Below are 16908 nucleotides of genomic sequence, written 5' to 3'. Positions count from 1 at the left end.
ATTAAAAATTACACTTATTATTATTATTATTATTATTATATTTTTCTAATATTTTCTTCACTTAATGTTAAAAGGGTTAAATAGGCTCTGTGCAGCTGTCTGCACGTTTCCCACAGTTTGTCATGCGTAACCTGCCTCAAGAAAGTGTGACAGTCATGTGTGCATGAGCGATTAATATCAAATGATGCAGGTTAAACAATAGCAAGCAAGCAAGAAAACGTGTTTTTGTTATTTTAATGTTGAGACGATGCCTGGAGTATGCAAATTTCAACTTCTGGCTCACCAAAGACATTTACTAACAAAATTAACTAGAAACAACTTAGCTCTTGACTCATGCTTAATTCTCTGTCTCTATTGCTCAACTTACACGAAATATTATTTTGCTGTGTACTGTTAAAAAAAGGCAAGCAGTCACTGTAAGACAGCACAATTGAAAAGTGTTCACACATTCAAGCCTAACTCTCTTTTTAATTCACTGAGCTTCAGTTAAAGCCTGCTATTTCTCATTATAAAATTCCCAGTGTTGTAACAGTAATTAACCTTAATCTGTTTCAAACTATGCCATGTTGGGCCCTTAAATTTAAGGGAATTAGGCCTGAAAAGTCCTTGACTTAGTTTTTTTAAAGAAAGTGTGGGAACCCAGATTTTTTTTTTATTTAATTCACAAGCTTAGCACAATCAGTGTGTTATTATTTTTCAAGGTTGCAGTATCTGACTTTTTCATGCTGCTGTGCATCAAGTAGCATCTCTCATTCAAGTCATTAACACTGAGGGATTTGTGTGACCCTGTCAATGCATCTTCAAGCAACAGTGTTAAGGAGGAATGTCACTGTTAATGTCGTGGCTTTGAAAATGCGCACGTGTCTTGAACAGTGTACCGTCAGACCTTTCAGCCGTTTATCTCTGAGACAGCAGTGAGATGTGGTACACAGATACTGAATCTCAGTCTCTGTAAAACAGGCTTTCCACAGAGTCGCTGTGATTTCTCCTTTCATGTAGAACAGCGTCAGCTTATCCCATGTGCCGGAGCTGTGCGTGTGTGCGTGTGCGCGCGTGTGCGTGTTCAGTCTCAAGGGCCAGAGTGAGGTAAGTGTTTGTCAAAAATCTAAACGTTGTGCAGCAGATTCCCACAATTTATCCCAAGGTGCCCAGTCGGTGAGGTATACTTAACATTTTAATTCACTGACACTTTGTTTTTATGATAACACCTGCATAAAACTGCCTGGCATATTTAATAACACTGAATCTTCCTGTAAGTTTTTTTATGTTAGTGTAACAGTAACAAAGCTGCCTTGAAAATTGCTGTTTTAAAACCATCTCTGAGTGTTTCATTACCCCTCTTGTCTCTCCTATTTTAAATAATGCATGTGTCGTCATGCTTATTACCCACTTTACCAGATGGCTGATGTAATAACCAAGGAATTACTGTCTTTGCTCACAGCAAGCCATTCCCAGTGAGCCATGTCTATTAATAATAGTGTATCATCATATTCTTCCCTCAGGTGTGAATAATATGTATCAAGTCTTAAAAAACTGAAATTGGATCGACCCGGGAGCTTGTTGGTCTTTTAGCTTCAGTTAGAAAGTACAGTCTGTGTTTTTCAGACATTGTACAGGTGCTGGAAATCCATAAACACTTTAAGGGAAATTTCACTGATTTTTAAACCAACTTTGGAACAAAACAATGTTGGTAGTATGTGTAGATGAACTGTGGTAAACTTCCCTCCATCTATCTAGATATCCCTTCTCGCTTGCTCGACTACAGGCTCAAAAAAAAAAGAAGAATTAAAATTTTTAAATTATGAAAATAGAAAAAACTGATTTTCCACACCAGGAATTGATTTGGAATAACAATGTTTTGGAAATTAACAATTATAACGGCTGTTTTCCTTTAGCTATCAACCTTACATTGTTGCTAATTAGCTAAAAAGTTGCAAATTTAACAGATCTCATGGTGACAGTTGGTCCAATCTTCCTGTTCAGCTCCAAAACGGTTTCCTCACTGAACCAGATAAAATTCATCATTTTTATAATAGTCAAGTGGATTGAGTTGGTTCGTGGAAGAACTTGATTATTTGCTCGATCCATCTCAAAAAGGCAGCTTGGGTAAAAATTAAACCTTCTTAACTGCATTTTTTAACTTTACCCTGAATCACAGTGGAGTTTAAAGTTTTGGTGCAACAGAATTAAATTTAATCTTGGTTTAGAGAAAAAATATTAAACAAGGCTTAAATTTGGTAGAGCAGAGTTTAAACTTAACCCATGATTTTAATCAGGTTTAAAAGTTAATCTTCTCTGGTGCAATCCAGCCTTAATAGTAAAAAATGTGTGGGAACTGTGTAAAGTGCTTGTAACTGTAATTTGATTACTTTCATAATGACTATCTGAATGAACAGTTTGCATTTTAGATAAAGACATAAATCTATAAATCAGAGAGCCTAATTGCTTTTGCTTTTTACAGAGTGAAAAGCAAAACAACTTGAAATAATCAAATGTTGTGTAGTTTTTGTAGCATAAACTCTGCAGCCTGTTCTGTTTTATCTGCAGTGTATTTTTACAATCCTCAGTCCAAGAAAAAGGCTGTTGAAGAAATACAAATAGTCAGTTTTGTAACAATCTGGTAAAATTTACTCAAAATTATTTTACAAATAAAACACAGATTCAATGTCCCAGTACAACCTGTATTTGCTGCACCCTGGCAAAGAATGCATACATTTATAACAGAGTGTAGTAATAATACAGAGCAGCTTGAGCATCACAGTTGAAAAATGGAATATATGTCCTGAATAATTTCTTTGCAAGAGCTCATATCTCTTTAAATAGCTCTATTAAAACTTGAAACATTAATCTTGGGAAAGCTGATACAAAGTCATGGGAAAGCTCGCCTTAAAATTAGTGTCAGATAGTATTTTATTTAATATTGAGGGTTTAGCTTTGTCCTTTCTCTCTGTGGACATAATTTAGCGTTTTTTAAAGCATTTTTAATAGTTTGTAGCCCTTCAAGTGGGCCTTGCAGATAATTTACATTTGATGTTGTCTTTGTCCGAGAGTGGCTTTGTTCACCAAATATAATTTAAAAAAGGATTAAAAACCATCTTCACAATATTGAAACTACTTTCCAGCACATTATTGTCAGCTGCCGGAGTCACGTTTCTGCTTCAAATCTCAGAGAAATGGGTGAAACACCGCTCCGGGTGCAACACCATTCCGTCTGCATATTAATTTACAAGACTCTCCCTGAGGTGAATGAAATACTAGTCTCTTCTTAAATCTTTTTCTTTTCCATCCGCTAATTACTGTCAAAGTATTCTCAAGATGAATAAGGAAAGGGAGGGAAAAAGTCGGACATATGCCTTTTTTGTATGTAACAAAGGCACTTAAACCTACAATGTGGCCTTCTATTTGTGTCTCCAGAAGGTCATTTGACACACGGTTTCTAAAGCAATTTCATCACAGGCAACAAATACTGAGCAAACTGGAAATGAATCAGCATTGCTGGTTGATGACATTCACATTCGTTATGCAGCTTAGCTCTTACTAAAGTTAGTTATAAAGAGACAAATAGAGTTAAAATGTTTGTTGCGAAATTGTGTAGCAGCAAGGACATAGCCTTTGTATATGGGGCACCTGCTCTACCAGGTGAGCTACTGGGTGCCCCAAACAAAAAGGAATTTACCCTTTATAGCAAAAACGTCTGTGTCTGTAGAGATACTTTCTAAAACTCTTTCAGACACTTTGAATAATAATTTGATCCTGTCAGCGAAAACAGAACTGTTAATGGACGTTCGTTTACGGTGCACAAATGCCCTGAGTGGTCACATCGCAGCCTGTTTTGCTGCTGCCAGCTGCAGTGTTTTCCACTCAATACTGGACCAGTTTCAATAAATATTGTTCCCTTTTGTCACTTGGATAGAATAACATGGGAAAATAGTGTCCAGATTGAAATATAGCGGCGTTACCCTTTAATTGCTTAATTGGGCTCATAACTGTAGATTCAGTGCATTTTGTCTTTTGTTTAACATCGTCGTGTTCTTCGTGTTGTTTTAACTCGGTTGATAAATGCTGTTGCTTCATGCCATCTCGGATTAAAATTAATTATTTTAAGGAAAGCATTCTTATAGAAGTCTATATACAGTAACCATGTTGATATTGCACCATGTATTTGCAATAAATGCCTTACACTTTTCAGTTTTAACGAAACACATTTGTCTCAGGTCCGGGAGTGTTTGTTGCGAGAATGTACTTCTCTTTTCTTTCTTTTTTGGTTTTTATTTTGCAACATACAGATGGTATGAGGAAAAAATGTTTCAGCAAATCCACTGCCTTTTTGTTTCCTTCTCCGGACACCTTTTGAGAACAAACATCTTGTCTACGGTAAATACAGTACACAATGACACAGTGATGTCATAAACCACGCTCTGTTAAAACTGCAAATCATTGTTTACACAGCGAGCGCTTGACAACTAAAATGCTCTTTGTACACACAAGCCATGATATATGAGATTTTAATATCATTAAGTAACTGTTTACTTATACCTTTACTTTAAGCTCCTCTAGACGTTAAAATAGAGTAAACTAGTTGAGTGACAGATCAATAGGAACTGCCCATAGCCCTGCAAAAATACTGTCAGTTGTCTCAAGAGGTGAACACATGGTACAGACCAAAGTATTGTGGAAGTCTCATGTCTAACGGTCAGTTTGCATTCAGTCAGTGCACACACAGTTTGGTGAATGCAAAGGAAGGCATCCAGGCAGACGCAGAATGGTCACTTTCACCTAAAAAAAGAAAAAAAAACCCTTAGATGACGTGTCGCATATTGATTGATACATGTAATGGACTGACAGTGTGTTAGTGTTTTGCCGTTTGCTCATGAACGTACCTCATTCTTGAGACACTTGCTGAGATACATGTTGAACTCCTCCACGCTGCTGGTGTGCAAGTCATTAATTGCCAAAATTTGGTCTCCTTTGTGAAACAGGCACACTGACTGGGGCTGGCCCGTCCACCCAGACACACTGAGACACAAACAAATTCCATTGTTTAGATTTGTCTCGTAGCTCTTATTTAAACAGTATTGATAGATAGGCCTTTAATTTTTTTTTTTTTACATTTTATTAGTACATCCTTATCATAGCTAAAGACACAAATAATTTTATATTTTCTTATGGTGCTATCACGCCTCTCCAGCTGTGGGCCTCTCTTAAAATGTAGAAAACAGTTAATAGATTTCAGTTTGAATACATGTCCAAATTTCCACAGGATGCAGCTAAAAGAATCCACCTCAAATAAACAGACAGCTGCAGCAATCTTACTTTTCTCTACCACAGAAAGAGCAAATAAGAACATGCAGCATCACAGCGTTTCCTGATGTGAACTGTGTTTTTAAAGAATGAAGATTTATGACAAACATGCAGTGTACATGACAGAATGTGGCGAACACGTGTGGCTTTAGTGTTTTCATTAACATTAATACATGCAGGAAAAACGAAATGTCTGCAGGAACATCGGTCAAGCCTTTTCATATATCTTAATCAAAGCAGCACAATATTACTTATTTTTTTATTTTATATTCTGCTATACTTTTTTAAAAGACAGACTCACCTTGGTTTCCCATCCACTTCTGTTAGTGTCAGGTGTTTTTTCAAATCTGCCTGCTTCACCTCCAAATCTCTCTCCTCGGGGTTAATGATGTCAAGGCTTAAAAAAAAGTATTGTATATATTTTGATGCTTTGCAATTCAGAAAAAACATTTACATCTTGATACTTCACAACAGAGGCAATTGAAGTAGTTCACTTGTAAAGTTATTTTTGTTTGTGTCACATATTTATTTGAGTACATTTTTGGTTTAATAACTGCCATGAGTTAATAAGTCTGTGATGCAAAGGTGCAAAATGCCAAGTAACAAGGAAACTGAAACCTTTGATTCTTCAGATGCAAACCCGTCAGCCTGGGATGTGGTGAACAAGCACACACAAGCAGAAATTTGTGGTTATTATTGCCTACCTTCCTCTATTACAGTGGCATGAGTGTCTGCATAGATAAGGACTTTTAATTTTCTTTGAACGACTCATTTAAATTCTGGTTGCAGAGTCACCTGAATTACAAATGTTTATGTCTAATAGTGCTTATTTTTATTCAGCCATCATCATATCGTTGTCTGCTTACACTTAAGAAACCAGTCAAACCAGTCCAGCAACATGCCAGCATTCCTCTCTGCTTATTTCTTTTACTGAGTCATCCTTTTTAATTTGTTCTCTGTAACTATTACAAAGCTGCTTCTGACTTTTTGATCACAGATGCATGGCTGGATCATGAGACAATGGGCCCCTGGTTCACAGACATGCAAAAGGCCCCACAACTTTTCCACATAGGAGCAAGATGCACAGACTTTGCGGTGGTTTTGCCTTTTTTGGTTGTTTTGTATGTCCCTTTGAAGGCATTTTGTGTATTTTGTAGATTGTGTCTCTTTGTATGCATTTTCTGTCTGCAAGGTAAATTTGCATGGTTTTTTTTTTGTGGTCATCTTATGTCTTTTTAGGTTTTGTTTTGTGGTTTTGTAAGTCATTTTAGGTCTCTTTGAAGATATTTTGTCTATTTGAGGCAAATTTGTGTATCTTTGTGGTTGTTTTGTGACTCTTTGTAGTCATTTTGTGTCTTATTGTGGTTGTTTTTGTCTCTTTGAAGTCATCTAGTCTCTTTTTGGTTGTTTTGTGTATCTATAGTAATTTTGTGTGTCTTTGAAGTTATTTTGTGTCTTTGTGCTGATTTGGGGTTTTTTGGGTTTTTTTTGGTCATTTCGTGTCTTGCGGTTGTTTTTTGTCTTTGAGGTTATTTTGTGTCTCTTTGAGGTAATTTTATGTCTTTATTGGTCATTTTGTTATTCACAAGTTGAGTAACTGTTAAATGAGCGCTTAAGTTGATCATAAATGGTCCCTATTCGTAATGTATACTTATCACAAGAGACGCCCCAAAATTCGGACAGTGGTGCTCACTTGGTAGTTACTTCATTGGATTAAATTTCTTTGGAATCTCACCTTTCAGTAGAGCTCAGTTTGTCTGGTGTGTGCACATTTTGTCCCTCCAGCATCTCGACAGGAGAGGTGGCACCGTTGTCGCTGGAGCTGCTGCTGAAGTCTGATGTCAGACGTGTTTCTTCTCTGCAGAGGTAAGTAACAGCATGAGAGATTAAAGCATCAGATCTTGGTAAATGTCTCATTCAGCTTCCAGTCACTGATGTATTCTTGGTTTAATCAAATAAAAGTCCATGAGACAGCTTGGAGAGACAATGGGAATAAACCACAACAAGGCTGTCATGAAGCAGGAGCCAAGGCCAACGCTTTATGTTGAGTATAAAAAACGACAGAGAGGAAGAAGACCATGTGAATCTGCTTGCAGTGTGGAGGGAGAGTGACTAACAGCCTGAAAACATAACAGATTTTGGCGCCGCATTAGATGCTTTAGAAGGACGGTAGTTGACCTTTGTTGCAGAAAATAATGATAATAAAATAAGGAAGAAATGGTGGACAGAGGGTAAAAGAGCATTGTGCACTGCAAGACCCCAAAAGAGGTTTCTCTCACTTACACATAAATGAGACCAGATGTCTTGAGATTTATTAAGAATAGTTCATAAAAGCAGCATGGGAGAAGCAAATCATTCCTAAATCGCTGAGCGGGCGCAGCAAGAACTCTAATTAAGAGGCACTTAAGAAAGGAGGTCTTTTGACCCATATGCCAAAGATGTTCTTCAGTGTGGCAGCACAGCGGGTGCCCAGAAGTCAGACATCAGTGTGAGATGCAGAATTAACACACTGTTTTATACTATGGCACATTTAGGAAAACAAACAGCAGGAAATAGTATTTTCATACAGGAGATTATGAAACAGTTGGATGAGGCACAATGTGGATGTTTTAAACTATCTGCCTGCTGTATTGGTGATTAACACTATGGGCTTGTGGTTTTTCTATTTTTCTTTTTTTTTTTTGATCTCCTCTCTCCTCTGTCCTCCTGCCTGTGACCTGAAAATCAATCTCAATGCGCCAGCTTTAAGGATGTCTCAATATCTAAAACCCATCTCAAGGAGAGAGGAGGCTAGGTGGAGGAGCTATGAGCAAGGATGCACAGGTGCATCCTTTGCAGAAGTCTTCTCAGCGTTCAAAAGAGGTACGTTAATGACATCACTTTAAAATGACTGCACCAAAGCGTGGATGTCTGATTTTGTTGAATGCTGCTTTCCTTGACTCCTCTCCCCTCCTGTCTCTTCATTATCTCCTTTATTTGCATTTTCTGATGGTAAACATAAAGATGTGTGCTGTAAAGCAGACAGGGCATACAGTTGTGCTGTTTCAGTGATGCTGCTGTTAAGCAAGACAAGCAGGAAATGGGACATTATTCTGCTTCCAGATGAAAAATTGATTCATTGGAAATAAAAAAACACACCCTTTATCAAGTTACTACATGTCAGGGTTTTCCAGTTACATTTTGTGGTGGATAGTGTCAGCTAATTTTGCTGAAACAGGGTTCCTGCGGATCCTTAAAAAGTCTTAGAAGACATTAAATTCATTAATTAACAAAACAAAGCCTTACTTAGTATTAAATCATCTTAAAATAGTCTTTCAAAAATCTTAAAAATGCTAAGACATGGGACACTGCATTGTAAAATAGCAAAGTAATTGGTAACATTTTTTAACTGAAATATACAAATGCCTTTTGCATAATTAGCACCAAAAAAGTCCTGATTATGTTAGTGTGAATATTTGGGCAAAATTGCTCCAAGACCCATCCTAAAATCCTATAAATATCTCAAACCCCAGAAATTTTCTGAAAATCCAAAGACTAATGTCCTAAAATCTGAGAAGTCTCCTAAAATCCTAAAAAAAAACCTATAATCTGAGAACCACCCTAAAGTCCTAAAAAACATGAATGGGGCTGCTGTGAGTGGCACCTGGCCTCCCGTCATTTTGCAAAAGTGGCCCCCAAACAAAGCGTGTTGAGCATCCCTGGCGAGTATACCTGTAATATAGTACTTAGCATGGATGTGAAAACATATGGCTCTTATTAGCAGCCAAGCACATGGGATCCAACAATAATGAAGTACAGCTAACATGAAGAAGATAAAATACACCTGACCTAAAAATTCATGCATTTTCATGACTCAATAAAGCTGTGCAAACAATCAGTTTCATCAGGTACAACCTCTCACACAAGCTGAAAAGATATGTTTAATCTAGTCAAGCACATAAGTTGCTAAACAGGCTCTGAGGTGCCTTACTTAGAGTCTCTTGGAGTGTCAACAGCTCTGCACAGTATAAATAACACCCTCCATGTTGTCAGTCTAGCTGTTTGAGCCAATGAGGCCGCGGTTACCTCTGATGATGAGTGAGCTATTTTCAGTATCTAGGACACCGGCAAAACATGTTACACAAAGAGCATAGGACATTGACACTGAAGACAAAGAAAAGTCAAAAATACACATACATAGCCCACAACATAGGAAATGACCTTGCAGTTAAAATCTACCTGTCTGCTGTTTCCTCCTCGTCGAATGTGGGCAGTGGTGAAATCTGTGTCTTCAGCCTGTCAAAGACCTGAGTGACAGACCTCATCAGGCTGCCCGTGGTGACCTCCTCGACTTCACGGTCGCTAGAAGCATTTGACAGAATGAACTGCTTTCAAGTTCGACAATGCTCAGCAATTATTTATCATAATTAGGAAGCATTATTTGTTTTTCAGTGATCTGTCATCCTGTTAATCAAACTTACGCCGCCTGAGCTACTTGTGCATTATGTCTGACCTCCCGCATTGATTCATATCTGGAAAAGACAGACATTCAAAATAACAAACTGCTGAAGTACATGGAGATAGTTTACGTCAGAATCAAAACTACATATATTTCCATACCTAATACACTTTGTCAGTCTAGATAGTTTTGGTGTGAGTTGCCGAGTGTTGGAGAAGTCATGATTTCTATGTTAACTCTTTTAACGGCGCTGCTTTGGTCCTACGGTTCACCTCTTTGCATATCAGCGTTGTTCATCCTATTCAAAACGGCCCATGCTTTAAAAAAAGTCATAAAGTTCATCAAATCTAGACTCAAATGAGTTTTTGATAATGTTAATCTGTAAAAAAAAAAAGCTGTTGTGCTCAGGCTGGTGGCTTATCCCCCATGATTTGTTTCGGCTGTATGGTCTGTGTCACATTTTATTTGTCTGGTCTCTGGGTTAACTGTTTCACTTGTCATCCACGCAGCAGTATACCTTGTTGGTATGTTTAAAAGCAGTTTACAGTAATTGTAGCCTTTATTTAGTATCTTAGAGGCAGTATTTTAGCACACTAACGGTCGGTAGTTGTGAAAGGCACCAGCACACCATTTATTTCTGTCACTTGATCGTCTGCTGGGTCATGATTTCTGGAAAGAGACATTGCTGTTGAGTTTTTCAAATATTATTTGGCGCTTTGAGCACCACAAGCCGAGTGCAGTCTAGTTCCATTATATTGGGAAAAAAGCAGACATCTCTATGGCCAATATCTACAACACTCAGCAACTCACACTAAAATAATCTAGATTGATAAATAGCATTACAGGTAAGAGGAAAACATGTATTTTTTAATTTTGGAGTTAACTGCCCCTTTAAGGTCACACTGCAAAAATTTGACACAACAGTGGGGATAAATGCATCTGGGGGGGAGCAAATTAGTACTGGACATCTTTAAATATATCAGATCAATACGGTGTCACATCTGCAATAATCAAAACTCACAATGAGTCCAAGCTTTTGCGACGGGTCGTGCCATGTTGCCCTTTTGATTGTGCTAAGTAGGGTCTCGGATAGTCATAGATTGGATTCGGAGGCGCTGATGCACGTCTTTTGGCATACTCTTCATCTTCCTGGGGAATCAGAAAACAATATGACAAACTGTATGCAACCAAAAAAGAAAAGTAAGTTGAATTAGATTTTCGTTTGCTTTTTAAAACAGTCAACCCAAGCACCTTTGATTTCTCATTGTCATTATCCATAGAGTTTGAAGATGGGTCAGACATGGACCGAATTTTCAATTCTGCCTGAAAAAGAAAAGAAAAACAGACATGCACACATTAAAGCACCCATTTGAACACTCTCCAGATTTTTTTAATACCAATAAAACAATCAAAGTAAAAATGTGCAGTATATACTGTATGTTTCCTGCCCATTCATCTCAGTTTCCCTGGGTCAGATGCATTGGTTATACATTTGGATATGACTCAAAGTAGTTGGGTGTATGAGTCGTGTAAAAGTGAGTCAGGAAAGAACAGCATTTCAGCTCTTGTGAGGGCATTTCACTGAAATTGATCCAAAATTCACCTCAATAAATTCATCTGTTTAATTCTAATTCTTTTTTTTTATTTTAAATATTATATTTTGGGCATTTGGATAGGACAGATTGATAGTTAAAAGGGGGAGAGAGAGGGGACGACATGCACTAAAGGGCCATGAGCTGGAGTCGAATCCACGGCTATGGACATTGTCTTCATACATGGATGCCTTCATCATAGATGGTGTCAATATGTTATATTGAGATCAATGATGATAAATTGATTCACGTGTCTCTGCCTGCACAAAAAGAAACCAACCCATCCAAAATATTCCCAAAGAGAGAATGTCAGGTTTGACCGATGTCATCAGTCTTAATGATTTGGATCAAATAACAGACTGACAGGATGTATACATTTGGAATTTTAGCTAAATTCATGCTTTTGTTGCGACATTATGGACCAACCTTTTCAGATGCAGAGGCAGAAGAGGCCAAACTCTTTTTTCGCAATAGTGGGTTTGAAATAACCTGGTAAATACAAGAGGAGAAGTCTATTTTCAAAGTCAAATAGATAGTTGACTGATTTGCACGGAAAATAAATACTTGCTGCGTTCGGCAGGGGCACTTGGGAATTCAGACTGAGCAAGTGTTGTGAGAATGGAGGCAGAGGTTTGATAGCATGAAAAACAATCTGTTTAGAGACTAAAAACGAGGAAAATGAGTGTACACATTAAAAAAAATACCAGTTAGCATGACGTAGTGTGTGTTTTTTAACCTGTGGAAGGATGTTTCAGTCAAAGTTAAAATAAGATGATGAGTTATAGTGTGATTTGCCATGCCCTCCTCATCGACTACAATAGCACTGACACCAAAGTTTGGCTCCTCAAACGCTGCCACTGACTCATGACCTTTCTTTTTTTTGATGTTATAATTTTCTTGGTCGATAGCAGGAAGCATACTACTGAAGTGAATATTCAGGAGTGAAAGAAGGAAAAAAAATGCTCATTGGATGACAAAACTTATTTGCATGCATTTGTGAAAAACATGATGAAACTCAAGCAATAGTTCAACATTTTGTAAAGGTGTTTATTAGCTTTCTATGCAAGAGTTAAATGAGAAGATAGCACTCTTGAATCTGTACAGTAAATATGGAGTTAGAGCCAGTTAACTTAGCACAAAGACTGGAAACAGGGGGAAACAGCTTGCCCAATTCTGTGCAAAGGCAACAAAATATGCCTACCAGCACCTCTTAAGGTCCTTAACATGGTGTAGGATATCTCATTTGTTTTCTCTACTTTAAAGGAAGTTATGTGCCAAATTAGCCAGGAGCAATGACTTCCTGGAGAGACCACTGGTTTCTGAGAAATGGCTCCCAGCCAGGAAATAGTTCATCCCATAAAGACTCAGTGAAACCAAAACTTGTCGTTGTTGTTTATGTACAGATCAAACAAACAAGATGTAATGTTTTAATTTTTTAGCTTTAGAGGTGTTGCAAGGTAGATGTAGTACTTTTGTTCAAAGCCAGGCTAGCTGTTTCCCTCCGTTTCCAGTCTTTATGCTAAGCTAGGCTAATTTACTGTCCGCTCCAGGTACATATTTACCGTGCTTACATTAAAGTATCATTGATCTTCTCACCTAACTCTCAGCAAGAGAGTGAATAAATCTATTTCCAAAATGCTGAAACATTCCTTTAACATTTGTTGTCATCAGATTATTATCTGTATCTATTTACCTCAATTGTTTGCTGCCCATTGGACATGTCCTTGAGCGGAGAAACAAATAACAAGTAGTCAGTGTGTAACAGTGACATAGGTGGTAATCAAACATGAGAGAAACAAAAATGTGCAGTGCAACAGACACTTAAGACACATAAGCTGTTAAAGACATAATAAAGAACTAAAGTCTCCATGTACCTCTGTCATACATTTATGTGGCCGGTTTTTCAGGGCTTCAAACAGGTCAAAGAACCAGCCATCCACGTCCTCGCTAAAACCAAGAAAGGCATATGAAACACTTGAAAACCTAATTTTAAGACTCCGCAAATTATGGCTATGACATTTATTTTAAAATTCAATTCCAGAATCAAATACGATGTGGAAATAGCAACATTTTGCAGCAATCAGAGTTGAGCGGAGAGGAAGGCAAAGCCATTATTCGCTGATAGACTGTTACTGAACAGGAAAGCAACATAATTTCTTTATGATTGTTAAAACTCCTAAAATAGTAGATGGTGTGAAGGGCAGGAGAAGTGTTTTATGAGATGCTGTGAAAGCGTCAGCGAGGGCCATAAAGGAGGATTGGCCGATCCAGCTGTGTGGCCTGAATCCTGGTTTAACCGACTTTCATATAAATGCAACACGTGTACCTGGGACGGTTCATCTGCAAACAGCCATGGCCAAAAAAAAAAAAAAATAGACTCTTTTGAAAAATTCACGCTCACCTAAATAGCTGCATTTGTACACAATTTAAATAAATTAGATTTGGTTAGAACAAAATGGTTAGTGACTGAACTTTATTTTAAACTGTGATGAAGTATTACAGAGGATTAATGACAGGCTTTAAATTAAGATTTTAATAGTCTTTACTATCACATATCCCTAAAATATAGACTTTTTTATCAAGTGTTTTTTAGAGTGCAGACACAAAGACATTTTCGTGTACCCACGGCTGGACCTAATACGCTTGCCCAGTGTATAAGGTCCCCAAAAAATCTGAACTATTCAACAATACATGCACTGCAAATTTAATTATTCCAAACAAGAACAAGATCAACCGAGAAATCATTAAAAAATCACAAACAATAGAATATTTCTAACAATGAAAATTTTGTCTTGTTTTTAATCATTTTCTTTGTACTGCGCCCCAAATGGCTTTTGCATTTTCATTTTCTCTACCTCTGATGCTCCCCACACACAGTCCACTCCACCATACCCATCAATGCTGTTACGATCACACACTGATAAATACAATAAGGTGAAGTGCATTGCTGATGGTTGTAGCCCTATTACAGACTGCCTGTTTGCATAAGTTCATCTCGCCTTTATGATCACAATTGATCATCCCTCCACCTGCTAGGTGGCACCCTATGCAGCCGCCTATCTCGCCCATAGGAAGCGCTGCCCCTGTGTGTATCTATCTTGAGTGTGGTATGTCAGGAGTTTTTACAGTATCGTAAAATGTATGAGCATGGATAAAGAAGCTATAAATTCCATCTCAGTGCTTTATCTTGCCTGTAAAAAAAACAAAAAACAAAACAAACAACCAAAAATAAAACAACTGACTGACCTGCTTTCCCCGACGAGAAAGTAGTCCCGGTCAGCCGCCCTGATGTAGAGCACACAGGATGGGGAGCACTTGAAGCTCTTCTGTACCCAAGGCCATCTTGAATGGTTTTGGGGGCTCACATACAATAGTGAGATCCTGACAAAGAGACATAAATGACACCAATTAAGAAAAAAAAACACTCAGAAACAAGAGATTTTACATTCATTAGATCATCACTTGATGAAACTTTATGTCTTCATAAAAAAACAAACAGTAAATTACTATTGAATTTGGCAACATACTGCGATAAGTCTATCCCTCCGAGCGGCCTGTCTTTTTCCGTTGGACTCCTGAAGTACTTCAGTAGGTGTTCTTGCTCACTGACTTTGAACAACACAAAATACCGCTTCTTCCATGATCTCTGCAGCAGAAACATGATGAAAATAAATATAATGAAAGAACACACAGAGAGCTTCAGTTAAGCGCATCCATTGTGCCAACTCTTTCACCTCTGCCTGCAAACGTTTCTGGGGAGGAGACTTGAACAGGTATCCAGATCTCACTTCCGTTGTTGTTCCAACTGGCCTGTAGAACACCGCACTTCCGCCTGAGGGCAAAAGAAAAGTCTTTTGTTTTGTAATCATTTGTTTGAATCATTTGATCATTTGTTTGTCTTTGTTTACCGGAATCTTTATTTTTCTGCTACTATCAGAAAAAATGAATAATAGAGGGAGAATGAACAAGAAACAGTATGAAGAATTACAAATAACTTCATAATAAAAGCACTTTAAACAAAAGACTGACTATTATAGTGTGTGTTAACATGATATTACATTAGCATATTCCATGTTGTCTTGTCAAATGAATCTGCGACTTGATAAAATCAGCTGTAATACAGTTTTTCTGTAAGCAGAACCCAAATGTCAGTACATAAAAAAAAACTAAAGCAGATTTCCAGATTTCCAGATGTGTTACGCTACCTGTGCTCTTGTTCCTATGCATTGTGACACCAGACCTAAACCAAAATAACACAGGTATGTGTTAGTCTCTGTTACTACAATACAGCATAAAAATATCCACAAGGAAATACTTAACCTTTAAAAACAATGTAGGGTTTAAAAATAGGCTCCCACCTCTGAAGAAGAGCATGAAAAAGGGCTTTGTTCGTGTTAGGGCGCAGGTGTACATTCAGATTTTCTCTTCACAATTAATGATTTAAATACATTTTTCTATAAAGACATGTTTAAAAAAAAGTAAACATACAATAGTGTAAAACTCGAGAGTAATCATTGACCTCTTTGTACCATACCTTTGTTAAAGTTTACACAGTGTACACTTTGCCAAAACAGAAACAAAAGTGTGTTGGCTAGTAAATGCATGTTAAATTTTGTATCATGTCACTAAGTAAAACAAATATATAATGAAACAAATCATTCAAACACATGACACACTAAATACACTGGCTGTAAAAAAAGATAGAAAACCCAGAATGTTCTTACCTGTGAGGCACCTGTTGAGAGATTCTGCTCAGCTCGCTCTCGTTGACAATCAGCGTTGCTGCATGAGGAAGCTGGATGCTTTCCCGTACCTGGCACGCAGTAACGAGATATTCATACAGGGAACTGGAGTTTCTGGTTCCTCGCTTCAGTTGCTCTTAAGGTCTACCTGTGGTGTTAGCTGCAGAATTCCACAGCAGGGTTCCTTAAGGACCTTGTTTCACCTGAAAAACCCTGCAGATATTTATTTTTTTTGACATTTCCGAAGTAAGACACATGTGCCTTAACTGTCTTTAAAAACCTAAAAAAGAGAATGTTGTCAGAGATGGGCAGTATTTCAGTTAAATCTATTTAAAATGGGTATTTAATTATTTTTCAGTATTTTGTAATTTTCATGCTTATTTTGCTGGACAGATAAAAACAAGATTTAATTTGTAACAAAACACTTTAACAGCTTGTATTTGTAAATCTTAAAAAAAAAATGAAAAATCTTAAATATATGATTTAATGTCATTTTTCTTCTGAAATAACACACATTTTTATCCCTAGGATTATTCTGTAGACTAAAAACAAATGTTGTCTATAAAGAGTTTTTGAAAAGTCTGGTGGTCACTAGGGAAAGCTCACTGGTATGGAATGATATCCGCTTGGCTGCTATTGGGAAGTACAGTCAATAACAGAGGCAAAGCATGACTCAAAAATTCTTTACTTGGATGAATCAGAGTTCAGTAAACAGGAGTCAGTCTTGAATATCAATATCTAAAAAAAAAACTAGGCAAAAGAATCAGTCAAAAATAAAGAAGATAGGTCCAAAAACACTAGAACATAGAATAAATAAATGCTTGAATGCTTAATA

General features: G+C 37.3%; 1 protein-coding gene across 3 annotated transcripts; it reads right to left on the bottom strand.

Annotated features, from left to right (window-relative positions):
• Positions 1–2605: 2605 nt before the first annotated feature.
• On the bottom strand, positions 2606–16164 carry LOC121959358 (pleckstrin homology domain-containing family S member 1-like). Of its 3 annotated transcripts, XM_042508629.2 has the most exons (16): positions 16056–16164; positions 15537–15571; positions 15066–15163; positions 14859–14977; positions 14578–14712; positions 13206–13278; positions 13025–13054; positions 11758–11820; positions 10991–11062; positions 10761–10888; positions 9762–9812; positions 9520–9642; positions 7037–7159; positions 5603–5698; positions 4881–5016; positions 2606–4776 (listed from the first exon to the last, which is right to left on the bottom strand). In XM_042508629.2, the coding sequence occupies exons 2-16, from the start codon at positions 15556–15558 to the stop codon at positions 4705–4707; spliced, it is 1341 nt and encodes a 446-aa protein (XP_042364563.2). In that variant the 5' UTR covers positions 15559–15571; positions 16056–16164; the 3' UTR covers positions 2606–4704. The 3 variants fall into 3 exon arrangements, with proteins under 3 accessions (XP_042364563.2, XP_042364564.2, XP_042364565.1); XM_042508630.2 differs by lacking the exon at positions 9762–9812; XM_042508631.2 differs by lacking the exon at positions 11758–11820.
• Between the last annotated feature and the right edge of the window lie 744 nt (positions 16165–16908).

This window comes from Plectropomus leopardus, chromosome 19 (genome assembly GCF_026936395.1).
Source record: "Plectropomus leopardus strain MGB_pleo_1.0 chromosome 19, ASM2693639v1, whole genome shotgun sequence".
Classification (NCBI taxonomy): domain Eukaryota; kingdom Metazoa; phylum Chordata; class Actinopteri; order Perciformes; family Serranidae; genus Plectropomus; species Plectropomus leopardus.
The sequence above is the reverse complement of the archived record's forward strand: the minus strand, read 5'-3'. Positions and strand labels throughout refer to the sequence as shown.

What these genes read in the sequence shown, in the direction of transcription:
- LOC121959358 (XM_042508629.2), bottom strand. Translation starts at nt 15,558, where the DNA reads ATGCATAGGAACAAGAGCACAG. An exon ending in ATGGGCAGCAAACAATTGAG is followed by an intron (nt 11,821 to 13,024) that starts GTAAATAGATAC and finishes TGTATTTACCAG; the next exon opens with GTTATTTCAAACCCACTATT. An exon ending in GCACAAGTAGCTCAGGCGGC is followed by an intron (nt 9,643 to 9,761) that starts GTAAGTTTGATT and finishes AAATGCTTCTAG; the next exon opens with CGACCGTGAAGTCGAGGAGG.